This window comes from Python bivittatus, unplaced genomic scaffold, assembly GCF_059951505.1.
Source record: "Python bivittatus isolate LINGU-HERP-01145 unplaced genomic scaffold, Pbiv_v1 ctg000610_np1212, whole genome shotgun sequence".
NCBI classification, from domain to species: domain Eukaryota; kingdom Metazoa; phylum Chordata; class Lepidosauria; order Squamata; family Pythonidae; genus Python; species Python bivittatus.
Window position 1 is genome coordinate 34,118,490 of NW_028277088.1, and position 20,430 is coordinate 34,138,919.

A 20,430-nucleotide genomic window follows, 5' to 3' on the forward strand; every position below is an offset into this window, starting at 1 on the left:
CACAAGATTTACATGAGATAATATGCTTATTATTTAAGATGTCAGGCTCCCTGACTAATGTGAAAATTCTCTAACTTAATTAATAATTATAAAATTTAAAATTATCTCTTTTAAAAATTATATACTATCCGTATCCTGCTAATTTACAGTATTATCTTTCAGGAAGTGAAGTTCCAAAACAATTACATGGATCATTACAGATTACAATTCAAAACTGTAATCCTATGTAATCTTACCTAGAAATAAGCTCCACTGAACACAGTGAGACTAGTTTCCAAGTAACATTCATAGGATTACACTGCAAGAAGTGGAAGATGCAGAGCTTCCAATAAACTACATCCTTAGAACAAAAGGAAAAAGAAGAGAGATTTTAGAGGAAGAGCAATAAGCTGTCCAGGTTTATTTCTACCCACATTAAACTATTATGTTAATGGAAGAAATAGTAGCAAGAGGATTACTAATTCCCTTCCAGATTTCTATTTAAAAATCACATTGATAATAATTAGGATATTAACTGAGCTGTATCCTCAGGGGAATACAAATAACATTTGCAAAGCAAGTTTTTAAAAGGACTAATTGGATCAAAGCAAAACAAATGCATGCATTACTGTTAAAGAAACATTAGAATGTGAGATACGTGGATAAAATGGTATGTTTTCAAATCAATCAATCAATCTGAGGTGTCTTCAGAAAAAGGTAAGCAAAGCCATTTCCTCATTAGGCATCTGTTCTAAGACAGACTTCTGCCTCTTTTCAAAGTTGCAGTACTACTTAAAATTAAATATCATGCTTTGCTTGTCATTTAATTATTTAATCATCTTAAACTGAACTGCCAGAAGTTATGATATAAAGTATGTGCTCTACTCACTGAGCTATAGTTCCTCTTTTAGCATAATCACTGAAAAAAAATATGTGAACTTGCCTAATGTTTTCCCATTTTGCCAGCAATACCCCAAGTTCCCCAACCAAAAACAGTTTATAAATCTCACATTTTCATGTATGAAAAATATTTCAAAATACTGCCATTCCAATGTTATAATTTAGCATATAGGTTAGGTCTTCCTAAATACTTATTTCTAACCATTGTTCTTAATAGGCTTATGCATAATACCTGCCATTTCTTTCCTCTATAAAATTGACACTAGTTTTCTTAATACTTTTTCTGCAGATCAAACTTTTTCTGTTTCCTGCTTTAAAAGGAATATTTTCATTAAAAACCTGGTTTCTATGTGATTTTTTAAATCGCAGAAACAATATAATTGCCAGAAATGTAATACCTACTGGCAGTCACATCTCTTTAAAAATAGATGTTCAGAAAGTTGACTTTTGGTTTGTATTAAACAGTTAAAATATAAAATTAGACTATAAATATTTCTTACTATGTTTGCAAGATTTGTGAAATATTTTCCATATGAAGAGCTTGACTAATATAGCTTGACTATAAGCAAGAAAACATCATACCAGATAAAATAAGTAGCTCAATAATTTCTGCATCTCCAAAATATGCAGCAGCATGTAAAGGGGTCCGCTTTTCATTATCCTTTATTAAGAGAAGAGAAATATTAATCATTAGCATCCTCATTCATAAAATGTATTACAATTTAAAATTCTGACATAGAATGCTTGCTTTTAAATTTTTTATTTAAACTTGAAAATATAAAATGACACAATAAAACCCATGTAAACTAAAATTACACAGGAGAAAATATATTTTAAAACCCATATAGATGTATATATAAATACATTTATAATCTTCAAGATATAATTTATTTAAATTGTATGTTTTAATTCAATTAGACTTTAAAACTTTTCTTTAAATGTTTTGCAAAAAAAAATAGCATTGTTCAAAGAAATAATTATGATTTGGCCAATTCTACTTATTTATTCTGGAGATGATTCATAAGTTGAAAAACCTAAATAAGTGACCTCATTCTAAAAATAAAATGATAAATAAAGCACTGACTGGATAAACAAGATTATTAGTATAATTTAAAAGGTGGTGATGGCAATAATAATAATACTAATAATCTTTCAAACATCTTCAATGATAAATTGAAATGGAGGTTATTCAGATCCTAAGGAAGCATTTATTTTATTTTTATTTAAAAGACTTGTATGGCTGCCCATCTTAAGCAACTCTGGGCGGCTCACAAGAGCAATAAAACCAGTAAGTATAAAACATAACCATAAAACAATAAAACAGTAAAATGATCAAACAAAAACCAAAACCCTGAGCCTTAATCATCCCCTTAGAATGCCTCGCAGCATGCTCCAATTACCCTCATTCCATTCTTTCTATTCTATTCTATCCTATCCCAGTGCCTCAGTAAAAGCCAGAACTGGATGGCCTTCCAAAAGGCTAAAAGGGTGGGGGCCTGCCAAATTGCCGGGGAAACAGTAGGGGCAGCCACAGAAAAGTCACACTTCCAAGGTCCCACCAGGTGTCAGGATTTCAGGGAAGGGATCTGGAATGTGCCTATCCTATCCGATCTAGTAGGATGGGCAGAGGGAAAGGTGGTCCCGCAAATAACCAGGTCCTGTACCTTGTAGGGCTTTAAAGGTGATAAGCAGCACCTTGAATTGCACCCAGAAGGAAACTGGGAGCCAGTGCAACTCACCCCAAAGAGCTATAGCAAACCCATGAACATCCAATACTGTGCAAGCATGGCATTCTGGACCAGTTGTAACTTCCGAGTGGTCTTCAAGAGCAGCCCCATGTAAAGTACACTGCAGTAATCCAAACGGGAACTAAGGCATGAGTGACCGTGAGCAAGGCCTCCTGGTCCAGGAAAGGGCACAACTGGCATACAAGATGGATCTGTGCAAAGGCCCCTAGCTACGGCTGCCACCTGCATAACAAGCAAGAGCTGTGAGTCCAGGAGGACCCCCAAATTGTGCACAATTTGGTCCGGGGGAGTGTAACCCCATCCAGAGTCAAAGATGACAGGTCACCAGACCCTGTGGGGCCAAAAAACCAGAACCATTCCGTCTTGCTAAGATTGAACCGAAGTTGGTTCCTCTCCATCAGGACCCTTACAGCTTCCAGGCACTTGGACAGCACTGCAACAGCATTATCTGCCCAGATTATAACAGACGTATAGCTGGGTATCATCAGTGTACTGTTGCTGCTCACTCTGCCATGCGGCTGCACCCTCCAAAGTCCATTCCAGGAGCAAAGACAGCTGATCCACAGTGCTGCTGAGTTCCGCTGCCTACCACCCGATCACCAAGGAGCCTCTGCAATGGAGGGGCCACTGCCCAACATAGTCCCACTCAGCTGCCACCTAGGGAAATATCAACAGGGCTCCACTGACTCCTTCCAGCTGCTTGGTCCACTGCCACCGCGCCAGCTGCCTCCACTGCTGTTGCTCTTCCTGTTCCTCCTGCTGGCCCAGGTAGTTGGTACTAATGTTGCTGGCTATCAAACCTACCAGGACTACCAAACACCTCCATACACCATCCACATCATACTCAAAATTCCCAACAAAGTGAGCCTACCAAACAGGCATCCACCTTGGCATCTGTTCAAAAGCATAAGCTGGAAAACATGGCATAAATGTGCCCCAGAGAGAATTTGTGAAGAGATGCACACCTATGCACATCATTAAGATGTTTTGCAATGCTTCAGAACAGATGCAACAGAGGCAGGATAAGGATTGGCAAGGGAGGGGGAGAGCAAATTTTACAATGCCAACTCAAGGATAGGTAGGTAGCACTTAAAAGGCCCTGCATCAAACAAGTGCCATGGAAGAACAGCCTTGTCTCCAATGTGTGTGGGGAAGCCTTATTTATTTCTTCTCAATCTGCAGCTTTCATGCATTTCAGTATTTCACAGCTTGATTGTTGTATTTCACAGCAATATGTGAAGTATGTGTTTGCTTCCTTGGAATTAAGATTACCATCCCATTTTTTATTAAAAATTAATCTGAAAGATTTCTGATTGAATAATTGTTTTACATAGTATTACCAAAATGAAATCTACATACAGAGTACTGGACTGAACTACATTCAGATTATATCAAACAAGAATACACTTTTACTAGAATTAATTATCAACTCTTCCTCACTAGTAAATAAATTTGATTTAAATTTGATTTAAATAATTAAATTAAGAACAGCATTTTAGTAACCAAGTCAAAATGTTATCCATTGTATCAAACAAAAAAAATGATAAAAAGGAAATCATAAATTGTGATAATGCTGAAAAATGGTAGCACTGAAGGTATGGATGTTGTAACTGGAGAAATGTTGAAGGATGTATGTGGTTTGTTTGTGAAGTAGATGTGAAATTGGTTGCACATATGTGTGAAGACATCTGTGCCTGATGAGTGGAAGTATATTAATACTGTTCTTCTATACACAGGAAAAGGTAGCAAAGGGGAAGGCAAAAACCGCAGAAGGATTAGTTTCAAGGTATTTGGCAGAATTCTGACTGAAAAAGTACAAAGGTTACACAAAGCAAAATTTGAAACCTGTGAGGCTTATATAGTGCAAGAGAAAGAAAATTTTGTTCTTCAAAAGTTCATTGAGAATTGTGAAGAGGAGAAAGTAATCTTATTTATGTTTGTAGATGTAAAGAAAGTGTTTGATAAAGTGAATAGCTTTCAATTAAGAAACATGTTATGCAAATATGGAGTTGAAGTACAGTAAGGATGGTATATGATGGAAGTAAAACATTCATGAAAATAAATACATTGCTTTTTGAGGGAGTAAAAAAAAATTAAACTGTGCGAATGCTGATAGAAAGGTAGTTGGTAGTTTGAAGTCTGTTGTGAGGAGTGAATATTTGTAAATGAAAATGACTGTGTATAACAGCTTCTACCCACTTCGCTATACAAAAATAAGAGTTTGATATGTCATAAAATTAAACTGAACCCAGTGAGAATGGGATACTTAAGAAGTCAGTTTGGTAAATCAAGACATAATAGGTCAAAAATGAAATGGATGAATGAATGTAAATTGGATATAAAAGTGAGTGACCCATACAAAATATGTGTGGTAGAGAAATTAAGACTGAATAAGCAGATATATGAAGGATGTGTAACTGGGTTAAGAGGAAAGGGAAGATTGAGAAAGTTGTAGTTGGATGAAGTTGAGAAATCTAAAGAACAAATGGGAATTATGAAGCAGTGTATAGATGTAATGGAAACAAGGATAGTTTGCAAGGATAGATAAGTACAGAAAAATATAGTGAATGGTTTGATGTAAATTAGATTTACTTATATTTTCTTTTTCTATCTTGTGCCTTAATTCCTTTGCCTTACTATTTTTTAATCTTCTTCTGCGCTTTTCATAAGGCAACAGTATGATAAGCAGGTACAGGTATTCCTCAGGTTATGTCCATTCATTCAGCAACTGTTCAAAGTTACGGTGGTGCTGAAAAAATGGACTTACGACTGGTCCTCGAAGTTCCAGACATTGCAGCGTTCCCGTGGTCACGTGATTGTGATCCAGGTGCTCAGGTGCCTGGCTCGCGATTACGATGTTGCAGCAAGCTACATCACATGATTGCCATTTGTAACCTTCCCTGCTGGCTTTCCAAAAGCAAAGTCAACAGGTAAGCCGGCAGGGAAGGCTGTAAGTCGCCCCAGTAACTTGCTCCTACCATTTCTCTCCTGAGGAGCTCACTATGGAATACGAGATCCTAGAGATCTGATACTCCCTGCCCGCACTCCATAGCGCATGCAGACTCACAGCTCTCCCACAATCCTGCGACCTCTGCTGGCCCTCCCATGGCCTCCGCTGACCCACCTGCAGCCTCTGCCAGCCATTCCACATTCCCTGGCACCTGATCATGGCACCTCCACCCCCCTTCAGCACCTGCACACACCCCGCGTTCCTTACCACCTCTTCCCACTTAATGACCCACATGTCCTGGGGTTACGATGGCAACCAGGACAGCCATCACTAAGCGATGCAGTCATGCCACGTCAAACTTTACAACTGCATCTTTTATCAATGGCAATCCTGGTCCCAACTCCCATCGTAACCCGAGGACTACCTATATGTATGTGTGTGAATGTACATATGAACACAGGAGAACTGGACCATTTATAACCAAACAACTTACAGCCAAGAAACATAATTTACCCAATCTTACCCAACCCAATTTTGAAATTCCCTTAAGCCTCAAATAGTATGAGAGTTGGATCAACAGAAATGTATACATCTGTAAAGTTACAACATTTCATAAATTAAAAGAAATAACATAATGTGTCTTATAACCCACATTTTAAATGTAAAGGTCTAAATCATTTTTACTCTAACATCACAAGTAATCAATTTTATTTCTTTTAATTTATTATTCTTTCCCATTCTCCTTGGGCTTTGGGGGTACTGGGCCTGAATCCTAAGCCAAGTTAGGAAACCTTCTGCTAAAGTCTTTGTGCATCTGAGGGCCTCTAGCCAATGAGCTACTTGTAAATTCATAATGCTTTGACATCTGCCATCCCAACAAATCAGAACTACTTTCAAAAAGACAAGCTCAGAATTATTGTATGGCCAACAACAACAACAATTCCCCCTGCCCCTTAAGTTTAGAGAATGACAAGGACTTTATTTCCTTGCAGTACAAAATAATTGTTCAATTAAGGTCTTAAACTGGTAACTTTGTGATGTCAGGTAATGCAGCACACAGAATATGTATTTCTCTTGGAACCTTAACGCAAAGAAGCACATTTTTGTAATCACTAATACAATTGCATGGATACTTCAATTATGTTTTAATAAGATCATTTAATAAGAACACATCGTAAAATTCTGAAATGCTTTAAACAGTACTGTCTGTCTGTCTGCCTATTTATTTATTTATTTATTTGATTGGATTTCTCTGCCGCCCATCTCCCCCACAATAGGGGACTCTGGGTGACTTACAAAAAACATTAAAACTATAAATATATCTAAAACACATAAAACATCCAAAATGTAAAACAATACTAAAGAAAGGAAGATCCAAGCAGATGGAAAATCAGGCTGCGGAGAGCTGGCCACTATGGGGCTAGCCATCCCCCTGCTTGAATATTCCCTCCCCACCCCAGGCCAAGTGGCAGAACCAGGTCTTCAAGGCCCTTCGGAAGGCCAGGAGTGAGGGGGCCAATCGCACCTCTGGGGGCAGAATGTTCCAAAGAGCGGGGTTAAAGCCTATGCCTTAACCACTACAGAAACTGGCTTTAGTCAATGAAATAGTCATACTAAAATCTGAGCATATCCAAATACAAATTCTGTCATGTTTTAATAAAGTGCAAACTTGATAAAAACTAGCTACTGTTCAGTAATGTTCCAGTAATAGAGCCAGTTCAATGTCAGGAGTCTGCTATTTTACATTTCTGATAGCGTTCAACTTCAGTGACTATTACTTAGTCTCAGAAAAAAAACAATAACCTTAGAAAATAAAACTGGCAAGAAGAAAACCAACCAAGAAAGAAGGGGGGTGGGAGATGAGATAACTCCAATGAGTGAGTTAGAAGCTTCTATGCTGAAGTAGTCCACTGGGGATGGTTCCAGGTCATACCACTTCTGGTTTTGTGAGAGGATATGAGTTTGTAGAGTGACTGGGGATGCTCCTGGATGGCACCTAAGAACAGCTAGTATACATGTGATAGAGGCTGCTCTTAGGACAGCACCAGAAGCAGCTAGGATGGGTGATTAAGTCCCACCTAGCCTCTTGATGAGAAGAGGACTGCTTTTATAGTAATAGCCAAAGAGAATGTCTGGTTGCCACTTTAGGAGATATACCTAGTCTGCTTGGTGGGTGATTTAGACATTAAGAGCGCTTGACAGTTTATTTTCTTTGAAGCTGGGCTGAAGGAGTTATGTGTGTGCATACATACAGTATTGTGCAAAAGTTTTAGGCAAGTATGAAAAAATGCTGTAAAGTAAGAATGCTTTCAAAAATATATATTGTAATTGTTTATGTTTATCAATTTACAAAATGAGCAAACAGAAGAAAAACCCAAATCAAATCAATATTTGGTGTGACCACCCTTTGCCTTCAAAACAGCATAAATTCTTCTAGGTACACTTGCACAGAATTTTTGAAGGAACTCGGCAGGTAGGTTGTTCCAAACATCTTGGAGAACTAACCACAGATCTCCTGTGGATGTAGGGTGCCTCACAACCTTCTGTCTCTTCATGTAATCTCAGACAGACTCGATGATGTTTAGATCAGGGCTCTGTGGGGGCCAAACCATTACTTCTAGGACTCCTTGTTCTTCTTTACGCTGAAGATAGTTCTTAATGACATTGGCTGTATGTTTGGGGTCATCGTCCTGCTGAAGAATAAATTTGGGGCCAATCACACACCTCCCTGATGGTATGGCATGATGGATAAGTATCTGTCTGTATTTCTCAGCATTGAGAACACCATTGATCCTGACCAAATCTCCAATTCCATTTGCAGAAATGTAGCCCCAAACTTGTAAGGAACCTCCACCATGCTTCACTGTTGCTTGCAGATACTCATTCTTGTATCATTCTCCAACCCTTTGGCAAACAAACTGCCTCCTGCTATAGCCAAATATTTCAAATTTTGACTCATCAGTCCAGAGCACCTGCTACCATTTTTATGCACCCCAGTTCCTATGTTTTTGTGCATAGTTGAGTCACTTAGCCTTGTTTCCATGTCAGAGGTATGGCTTTTTGGCCACAATTCTTCCATGAAGATCACTTCTGGCCAGACTTCTCCGGACAGTAGATGGGTGTACCTGGGTCCCACTGGTTTCCATCAGTTCTGTGCTGATGGCACTGCCAGACATCTTCCAACATCAAAGGGAAGTAAGCATGATGTGTCTTTCATCTGCTGCATTAAGTTTCCTTGGCTGACCACTGCATCTACGGTCCTCAACATTGCCTGTTTCTTTGTGCTTCTTCAAAAGAGCTTGAACAGCACATCTTGAAACCCCAGTCTGCTTTGAAATTTTTGCCTGGGAGAGACCTTGCTGATGCAGTATAACTACCTTGTGTCTTGTTGCTGCACTCAGTCTTGCCATTGTGTATGACCTGTGACATGAAACTGTCTACCACAACCTCACCTCAGTAGCAGAGTTTGGCTGTTCCTCACCCAGTTTTAAGCCTCCTACACTGCTGTTTCTGTTTCAGTTAATGACTGTGTTTCAACCTCCATATGAAATCGATGATCATTAGCACCTGCTTGGTATAATTGGTTAATCATACACCTGACTCTAATCCTACAAGATCCCTGACTTTGTGCAAGTGTACAAAGTATGCAAGTGTAAGAGTTGGTGCTGGTTTGAAGCCAAAGGGTAGTCACACCAAATATTGATTTGATTTAGATTTCTCTTCTGTTCGGTCACTTTGCATTTTGTAAATTGATAAACATAAACAATTACAATATATATTTTTGAAAGCATTCTTACTTTACAGCATTTTTTCACACCTGCCTAAAACTTTTGCACAGTACTGTATGTGTACATGTGCTTTTTAAGTATGTGCTGTGATGGATCAATATCTGAGCAGGCAGAATCACATCAATGCAACTTGGTGCATCAATGAACCTGCTCCTCTATAATACCATGTTAGTTCAAAATATAGTAGAAAACACCCATGACTTGTAAAACAGAAACCTGGCTGGGTGGGCCAATATGGTCTCAGGAAGAACACAAGAGACCACATTATAATTGTGTTGAAAGCTGCCAATCTGTTTCTGGGTAAAATGCAAAGTGCAAGTTACTGCCCTTAAAACCGTATACAGCTTAGGTCCAGGCTATCTGAAAGAATGCCTCTTTCTATACAAACTTCCATATCCTGATTCATTTGAGGTGACTTGCAACAATTGCTATGAACACATCTGGTGGTCGCTTGGAGGCATGCCATTTCTGTTGCCACACTAGTTCTTTGGAAGGTATTCATTGCAGAGTTGAGGACCATCATGTCAGTTTGTTTGTTTTTTTAAAAGGCCCTTAAAATACATTTTACTGCAAATCTTAACTCTTGATTTAGCGATCTATTTAAACTATTAAATGTTTTACTTGCTATTTTACTTGTTTAAATGTCCTGATTTTAAATTTCTTTTCAATGTGAGCTGCTAAGGGATGTTTAATTAATAAATAAATAACAACTGGAATTTCAAAAACAACACTGAGTTCATAATCAAAGGGACCAACAAAGGAGGAGGAATTATCCTGAACCGTGACCAAATTAGATTAGGATTAGATGAGAGCCAGGGAGACAACTCTGCAAAATATTTTACAGTGTCTTACCCTGAGATCCTACTGAAAAATACCAAAGGGAATTTGGTCTGATAAAGGAATTTATTCTAGATATACTAGACCAACTCAATACAGAAATACCACAGAAGCTTATGTGATATATGCTACTGGAAGTTTCATGTTTCAAAAGACAAGAAATAAAGATCATACAACTCAGTTTTTCAAACTGCTAATATGAATTTTAGCTCTCTGGGTAGTGCCAAAATTTCCAGCTTCTTCTCTATTTTGGTAGTCTTTTAAAATAGGACAAAACTCAGAACACAAAAATAGCACGAATGTAAATGAGTGATCTTTTGTTTTGAATTTATCATCAGGGAAGCTACTGTACTAGATTGACTGGGAAGCTTATACGCTAAGGAGAACAACCCAATGAAGTTTGCAAGCATACAATTTTCAGAAAAGCACTATTACCACATCTTTACTTTCTGCAAATATTTATGGATTAGATAAAAATTACCAGTGATTGAGATTCTACTTCACACTCAACAACAATATAGTCACAGCTAAATAGAACTGATGTTTACTTCAAAATACATATTTTCAAGAAAAGTAATACTAACAATTATGAACATGTTTTCTTACAATGAGGCAAGTTAACTCAATATATTTGCTTGAGAAAAAGGAGCACAGTAAGGCTAACAGAGATCACAAGGTAATGAAGCACCAGTTACTATCAAACTGATAACTACACTTGTGCCAACACACCTTGAAAGAAATGACTGCAAAGTAATAAAAGCATCCACATATTCATATTTCTGCAGCTCTACAATACCACTGACACTTAATTGATCAGCAGTAGAAAAACCCAAAGATTCTAGATAAAGAACATCATGAGCAGGGAGGTCCTCTTTTAGAAATTTAATCTAGATACAGATACACAAGACTGACCAATTTCTGTGCTCAATTGAGCTTATTTGCTGGTATGTTTGCATAGAACAGCAACATTAGATAATGCTAGTAGGGTCTATTAATCTATTTTAGATAAACCAAGTATTCTTAAAAGAGTATTCTTTATGTCTTACATCCTCAAACTTCTGGCTTCAAATACTGTCAATTGTTGCAGACACCAAACTGGAATGCTTATTTGGGAAAGAGGCAGTGGTGGGAAAGGACTGGAAAGAAGAAGCTGGGAATTGTTACCTCTATTTTCTGCCACCATGGAAAATATCTTACATATAAATCACATAAAATAAATTATTTTCTACATGGGAAGCAATGAGTAATATATTTATTAGAAAGGAAATGAAAATTTATATTTATGCTAAACATGCTGATTATGCTGGTTATACACATCTATTTTAAGAAAGTTCTCCCTATTCTGTGCCAGTAAGTTACTGGCATATTTACACTTGACAGTGAAGTCTATCTAATGCAGTTTCTTTGCACACCAATTTTTCCCCCTTGAATAACTGTAAGTATAGATCATATATGGAATACCTTCTAGTGACTGAGGACCAAGCCTAATTGCTTTGGAGAAAGAATACACCAGGTTAGGAATAACACAAAGTGAATGAGGCCACATCACACACATGGGCAAGACAGGAAATTTCCAAGTGTCTCTTTTTTTTAAAAAAAAAAGTGTTATACCTAATTTAGGAAACATAATTTCCATTTGTTTTTTTCTCCAAATGATAAGAAAACATGCTGCTGACATTTAACTACACAGTTGCAGATTTCAGGAACTGCATCTGACTTGAAGGGAGAGTTATCTTCCCTGCTATAGAGCACACATAGCAGCTACTATAAAAAAAGGTAACTGACAAGATTAATTTGAATTCAATAAGTATTTAGAATAAAACATGCATTTCTAGTCACTAACTTCAGTCAATGCTTTTTATCCAGGTTATCTATAACCAACTTAATTCACAGCTTATATTTTCAGAATTCCAAAGTCGTCATATTATTGGTTATGAGACAGACAACTATGTCTGAAATGGTTTATAGCTTTTTGGACTCCAGATTAAGCAAAGAACAAAACAACAGTTTTAACAGAAAAATAAGTATAGATCTAGCATGAGTAAAATATGTTTAATATTTTTATGCTTAACCAGATTCTAGAAATCTGCACCCCAACTACATACACTGAGTTATTTTTCAGTTTTTCTTCTACTAAAACCTCTTGTATTCCCTCCACCAACAGCCAGCTCTAAAGCTCAAAGATTTCTAGAAAAGGATTTGCCATGGCATAGGGGGGTGAGCTAGAAGGAAAACACATTTGCTACATAGTCATAAGATTCTGTGGATTGTAGCCAATTAATTTAAAATGGTAAAGCAATTAAATAACTTGAGTTTGCTCTTTACTACCATTCCTATGGACTTTGCAATATTTTAATAACTATTAATATTTTATTATTGACTATTAATGAGGGAAATACTATTTTCAAAATTCTGATTAAAAATATTACTGATTCACTGTCCTATGTAAGTTTTTAGAGAAAATATAATACAATTTTTGTGCCTGTTTATTGATCTTACAGTCAATTTTCATTTCTTGAATACTCATAGGAATTAGGGAAAAGATTGACAAAGGAGACTACAAATTTGTTGAGATTATTACTAAAGAATATAGCATGGTTTAAACCTGAGCATGAGTTTTCATTTAACAGATAAGGTAGCAAAGGCCACATCACTTATGGTGGTCAGAATGCTGTAAAGAACATTAAAACTATGATGTCATTTCTCTAAACCAGAAGAGCCTACTACATCCTGGTTGGAATTAAACTCTTTGTTGCCGAATTCCTAGCTCAACTTTTAAATCATCCAGAATTTGGACAAAGCTCCATATTAGCCACCTATGAGGCTATCTAGTCAAAATTTTTGAGAAAATTGTTTCAGGTGGTCCATTACATCTCCAATCTGATCCTTTATATATAAGCAGATTTGCTAAAGATAAAGATCAGGACACAGATTTATATATTTAATTTGTATCTGAAGATTATTTTCCTCTATTAACTCCCTTAATAATTACCAATAGTTTTACATCCACTTGCAAATTTCAGATCAAAGCAAAAATGCTTCATTATGGATTCTCTCCAGTGTTGTTGAAGGAAATCAGGATATGAGCAAGCAAGATTTGCATGAAGGCAGAGTCTGACAGATACCAGCAAAAAGATAGAGATTAGAAATTGCCCCACTAATCTACTGAAAGTAATAACTATTATTCCAATTCCAAGCCAGCAATGTACCTAAAGCTGCTTTTTCTTCCTAAATACCAAAGAGAATGTATACTTGTCTTATTAAATATTCCTCCTTGAGAAGTACTAGAACATTGATGCAGAAGCATCTTCTACAGTAACAGAACTTGTCTTTATGGCTGGAGTGCTAGTTAAACATTAGTTAATATTGGTTTTACTACACATTTTAAGGATAATTGTGACAACCAAATATTGTCTCTGATTAGGAAGATTCCTTAATGTCCCATGAATTCTGTATCCTTTTGATAATGAAGATGTCAATATCACATTTCAAATTGCTAATTTTGCTACATCACCAGGAAATCAATTGTACTTAATCAGGTATTAAATCTTCTACTCAGACTGCCTTTTACAATACATTTTCTTGTAATATACAGATACAGATAGTCCTCATTTAGTGACTGTTTGCAGTTACAATGGTGATGGAAAAGTAACTTTATGACCAATCCTCACATTTATAACCTTCACAGGTCTGTAAAGCAAAGGAAAGGAAAGCTGAAGTAAGATAATAAGCACAGTCATGGTTTCACTTAGCGACTGCTTTGCTTAACGACTGTTGCTGGTCGAAATTCTGGTCACTAAACAAGGACTACCTGTACCATTAAGATTTCTTCTTGCATTTTTGTCTGTGCCCATAATAAAATTGTATTTATCTTCATGGAGAGTATATGCATTTTTTTTTGTTTTAGTTATACAACACAACAATGTAACAGTGTATGCTATACTAATTTTCTTGTATTTGACATTTACAATTTCTAATGAAGAGGCTTGTTTTAAAGCTGTTGGACTTCAGCTTGCTATATTTCAACAGCTAACATTCACTATGAAAAAAAAGATATTCAAATAATGTATTTTTGTTTTATTTGTAAAAGTAGTAAAAATCATAAAATCATTCAGAAAGTTAAAAATACAGACCAATGTTGTCAATCTGGTTATGAAAAGATTCAGTGTTATGGAATACCTTCAAATATTTTCTTCATAACATACAAATCAACTAAATGAATGTTTCCTACATTTATTTAGGAAATTCCTTATCACCTAATTTCGCCAAATGGTTCCTTTAGCGAAAGACCAAGTTAGGAACAAATCATCATAGAGAAAATCTATCTATGTGGTCACTAAGAGCTGACACCAACTTAATGCTACATAATCAATTAATCAAATACCACCAAAGAAACAGCTGACTCTCCTTGCTGTTTCTGATAAATACATAAAACATATTCTTCTCATATACTGACAGACTAAGGATAGAATCTAAATCATGTTTATTATATTAACATGAATTACAATCATGTTAATAGTACGCTTCATTAAATTCAAAGTTTACTTTTGATCCGAGATGCATACGTACAGATATTAACTATTTTAAAATGCAAATTATTATAGTCCTTACCAAATCAGACCAATGATCAACCTATGCCAGTATTTAATTTTAAAAAGTAGTCAGCCAGATGAACATCAAAACACCAAATAATTAACACTGTCAAAATAACTGAATGACCAAAGCTACAATCATAAGCACACCATTTCCAAACGAATGTACAGAGAAAATACATATATTACTGCATATATATATAACAATAATATTGCCATTTATACTAACTATAAACCCATCCTTCAAGTCCCTATTTTTATGTAGCCAAATGGCAAAAATAGTAGCAAAAATCCAAAACAGTCTAATATGTATGTGGGACAGGGGAGGGAAGAAGGAATGGAATACGCTGGAAGAGGGTTAGACTATATAATATGGACAACAGGCAGTGCTCAGACCCAGCGAGCTCCCAAAGGCTACAAAAATCTTTTAGGCTTCTCCAAAAATTTTAGAAAAGACAAAAGGAAACTGTTAAGTCAAACTTAATAATTTTAATTGAATTACTCTGCTATAAAAATAAATATTTATTTTTAAGTACTTGGGGCAAATACAAACTTTAATCTTAAAGAATATTTCCAATAGAACACTGAAAAGGAGCATGCCACACTACAAGATTCTACTGAAAATTTTTCTTGCACTAACATCCATGAAAACCAATGACAAATGAAAACTTCCTCACAGTGGTATTAAGGTGATTCTACAATATTGGGAAGCTTTTTTGCATTCATGGAAAGAAGATGACCTCCAGCTCTATAGAATTGCCAAAAGAACAATTCAGAGATGCTTTGACAGTGGAATATCAACATGGCGAATAAATACAAATCAATTCTATAACTGGGTGCAGACTAATTAATAGTACAGGATAAAAAAGACTTATTTGTGGTAGCAATTTTCTTTTGCAATTTAATTTGTTTATGATAATTAAATTTTTAAATGTACATTTAAAAAGTGTTAGGGACCTGTTTAAGATTAGTACACTAAAAAAAAATAGCTAAAATCTGTCAGAGAAAGTAGTAACAGGATTAGTTTTACCCCCCTGAATTGAAGTTACAAAGATTAAATTGTATCTCAAAAAGGAGAAAGCAATATAAATAAAGAGAAAACAAATCTGCTTACCTGAAAGTTGACATCTTCTTTTTTAAAAATTAGTGCACGAACTTCATCAGGATCCCCGTTAAATATAGCTTGGATAAGTGGTGGCTGAAATATAAACAACAGTGATGTATTTTAATTTTAAGGCTGCTGCTATTCAAATGTGATTACAATATATGATATATTAAACCATGAATAACCAAAACATTTCATATCAGAAGCGCTATCTTAGAAAATTATAAAAAGCATCTTTAAAAGATATTCTTCTTAAACGACTGTGCCATTTTCAAAACAAAATAAAAAATAATGTATTCTATTATGGGAAATATTGCATATAGCCCCCGAAAAAAGTATCCTTAGCAGATTACTTTTTTAAAAAAATCCAGTAACACATTCGCTTACAAAGAGAAAATGTAGGAAAGTTTATGTAGTTTACTGTGATAAGCAAGGAAGTGCAGAATACCTAAATTATCTGATGCCAATCATATTTCTAAAAATATCTACATGTTTTATCATCATCACAAAACTTGTGAAAGCACTACCACACATGCCACATGATAATGAATCAATTTAGATATTAATAGAACATCACCCTGCTATTTCAAGATTGAGTAGTTTAAAATCACGATATATGTGTGCATGTTTAAGAACATGTTTAAGAACAGAGCATACCATATGAATTCTCAAAAGAATTAACAGCCAATTAGAATCCGTTAAACTAGCAGAAGATACTGACCATTCAGTTATTTCACCTTTCTTTTTATTTCTAAACAAAATGGCCACAATAGTCCTTAGAATATCAGAAAATGCATATTTCCATAAAACTGAAATTAGTTTATACTGAATTTTTACTAGCTTCCATATTTAGACAAATGAATACCAATTATATTTTTATATGCAAAAATATTTATATCAAGTCACATTTAAAATTTGGACCAAAATTATAAATAAGGCACATGCAAGAGAAGCCTCTTACCATGCCAAATCCTGAAGCAGAAGGATGTGGAGATATGCTTTCCTGAGGCAGTTTGGAAATAAATGTGGGAGAATCATCTTCTACCTCCTCCAAAACAACAATACACACTCGACTCATTCGATCGTTAAAAAACCAGCAACTTAAATTTGCAATAGCCTTGTTGCAGTGATAGCAGAGACAGCACATAAAGTTCTTTTCCTCTACACGTAAGTTACAAAAACTACTCCCATGTTTTGAAATGTTTAACTCATGCAACTAATATGTATACTATTTGCCAAATTCAATAACAAGAGGTATTCATCTAACAAAGTTTTCCAGAAATATTTTACAAATAAAAAATCTGCTATTACTGAATTATTAAATTCTTCTTCATTCACTCAATATTAAAATATAAATTACAACAGTATATATATTATATATCTTATATCAAATGTTGCTTTTGTTTAATTTCTACAGAACAGTTTTCTCTAAACAGTATGATCATTGTTACAGACAACATAACACCATTCTGTACAGAATGAGACAAATGCTCTGGCAGAGATGATCACAGCTCTCCCCAGTCCAGCAAGGTCAGTCTCCAGTTAATAGTAGTCAGTTTTCTACCAAAAAAGGCACACATGACTGCCCAAGTGTTCCCATTCATAATTCATTTTAATTAACATACTTATTAGCCTTCATATCTGAAATTCACCACAGAAAAAAACCATTTTATTTCTCTGTAGTTATTCAAAACTAGATATTCAAGGTTAATATTTCTTCATTTAAAAATTCCTGCAATGTACAGCTAAGCTGCAGTACATTTACATGTGATGACTCAGATGATAAAGGACAATGAGATTCAAATAATAATAATGATAATACTGTTTGTTCAATCCAGATTCTCCAATATACAGTAACAAAGAATGCTTCACTCCATCAGACAGAAAGCAATGCAGTACATTTGTTGTTAACCATCAGACCGTTGCTCTAGCTGCTCCAAGGGACACACAAGGCATAAAAAATGGTAAGGACAAGCGCTTCAGGAAAATACTACTGTAAAGCATAAGCACTTGAATTATTGCTTTAGACTTTTCTTGCAGAAGTAGTTCATCACTCCAATGCTTCCTTTCATCACTGTGTGAATAGACCTCCTCTTATAGCTTCATTCAGACCAAAGTAAAAAGAAAAAGAGGGGGGAGGTAAAGGGAAAAAAATCAGGTCCTACACGTAATCTTTCAGCCAACTTCTTTATTCGAAGATCTGTGTCGATGCCAGCTTGGAGGTTGCTTCAGGTTAAATTCTCAATCCAAAGGTTGCGTTAATTTATGGTTTTTGATGCAGTAGATGTTATTGCAGATATAGTGCCTTAAAAAGATCATTACAAAACACACTAACAGGACACAAAATCGCACCCACAGCAGTATTCCAATCAAGCGATCATCTAAATAGCACAGACTGCAGACCCGCAGTATGAAATGCCTAGTAATGCTCACATGTTACATTTACCAAAGAACTGAGCTACTGCTCTGGATGCAACTTCCTGTGCAGGGGGAGGAAAGAGCTTTTGGGCAGCTCTCACAGAGTATCCATGCCAGTTGTGTATGACTAATTCAGTTCTAACTTAAAAATTCTGTTGAGACTTTTAACATTTTCCACTAAAAGCCACAAGGAAGCTAGTATACTGGCATTGCTGAGTAACAATGTAGGGAAACAAACAATTCCAAACCCCTAACTACTTTCATCTGTTACTCTATTCTTAGAGCAGTCTCTGTTAACTCATTATGAGCATGAAGTGTTTCTGACAGATAGTTATAAAATCAACATTAAAAAAGCTTCTAAAGAGGCAATCCATTACAACTGACTAGTTCCTACTTACTAGACAAAAACTGTATATAAGATGCAACTTTAGGATTCTTACAAATGCTAGCAAAAACTTGTATTTGTATAGAGAAAAATAATCCATTACACTGAATTTACATTTTTAGTTCTAATGTGCTTAGTGGCAGCAATGATCTGTGAGCATGTCATACAGAACAGATCATATGCCCAAAGCACTAGAAACTGATTAATTAAAAAGCATGCTGATGCTTATTAAATAACCTAGCATTTCAGATCAATTATACAGCCTCAAAACAAGTATCCAAAGCTTGAAAGCTGAATGACAGTTACAGAGAATCTCAAATATCTTGTTGGAAGTTGTATGCATATATTTCAAAGGTTGTGTTCCAATGTTAATTCAACTAACAGTTCTTTTCTTACCAGCCTTTTCAAATTCTATATTTAAAATTGAAACAAAAGTGACATTTCAGGACAAAAATTATTCTATATAAAATGACTTATCCAAGGATTTGATTTTAAAGATTATAACATTTTGATGTTAGAAAACAAATTTGACATTCACTAAGTTGTTTTTGTTTAAATGACTTCTTATTCCTTTATTAAAGTAATACTTTTAAGTCTGCAATTCTATTCATAGATTTCTTTCCTGAACTGTGATTCAACATAGCAGCCCACTTTGGAGGTAATGACCCTGGCCACATCACACTCCCTCCCTTTCTAATTTAAACTAAAATTTCTCATCAATTTCAAAATAGGGTAATCTGTTGTAATGTTTATTACAACCAGGGTTCATCATCCTGATTAATAATCTTGCTACAGCCTAGAATTTCCCATTCTGATAATTTAAACTAATACCTTATATCCAAAAAGATCCCTTGAAAATTATTCTTGGGTAAACAAACTTTCATGAGATTGGGCTGGCGTTGTCATAAGCCAAGATAACAGAAAGGAAATAGCCCCCCCAGAAGTATTTTTTCCATATGTAATTGCTTCTTGAGCTAATCAGGAAACACTCTATTTTGGATGCCTATACACTATGAGAGAGGAGACTCAGACTTAACTTCCTGCATATCCATAAAGCTCAGTGAGTGATTTCAGCCTGGTCACTATGCCTCAGATAACCTACTTCTCAGAGTTTTTGTGAGAATAAAATGGGGGAGGGACATTTATGCATACTGTTTTAAACTCTATAGCTACAACTGCAGTAAGAAAATTAATAAACAACCTAAAAAAGAATTATTGAAAGTGGGTAGGCAGGATCTTTAATACAATTTATTTTTGAATGTTCAATATAATTGAATCCCCTACAATTCCCTCCTCAACAATACTAACATGTTGTGGTTTTAATGCTTTTAATCCTTGTACGCCACCTGGAGTCACCTGTGTTAGCTGGGTGACCATATAAATAATATACATAAATTAATAGCACAGGTAAACAGGAAAATCTCTTACTTTCTAAATATGTGGATGGCTTTAGGCATCCTGGGCATTATACATATTTACAACCCACTGGGTGCTCAGTATAATTGCTTTCAGTTATGGTACAAGGTCTACCAGATAATGATTTAATATTTAAAAAGTAGTACAAAAATATTTCAGTAATTACAGGTACTTCCATTTCATATATTAAGCTTCTAAAAACATATATTGATAGACACAAACACACATACACATATCAGGGTTTGAATTCCAAAATTTAATTAAGGAATTGATTGTTTGACTATTTTGGCAACAGAAAGCTATAATGTAAAT

General features: G+C 35.4%; 1 protein-coding gene across 2 annotated transcripts in view; it reads right to left on the bottom strand.

Annotated features, from left to right (window-relative positions):
• Nucleotides 1-20,430, bottom strand: part of ANKRD28 (ankyrin repeat domain 28) — a 105,301-nt gene that overhangs the window by 38,618 nt on the left and 46,253 nt on the right. Inside the window, exons 1-3 of one of the 2 annotated variants that reach the window (XM_007429263.4) lie at nucleotides 16,861-18,311; nucleotides 15,909-15,992; nucleotides 1,462-1,540 (exon numbers count right to left, since the gene is read on the bottom strand). In XM_007429263.4, coding sequence (XP_007429325.4) covers nucleotides 1,462-1,540; nucleotides 15,909-15,992; nucleotides 16,861-17,046 — 349 coding nt within the window. In that variant the 5' untranslated portion in view covers nucleotides 17,047-18,311. Of the gene's footprint in view, nucleotides 1-1,461; nucleotides 1,541-15,908; nucleotides 15,993-16,860; nucleotides 18,312-20,430 lie in introns of those variants that run through there. The other variant, XM_088150751.1, reaches the window with a different exon arrangement.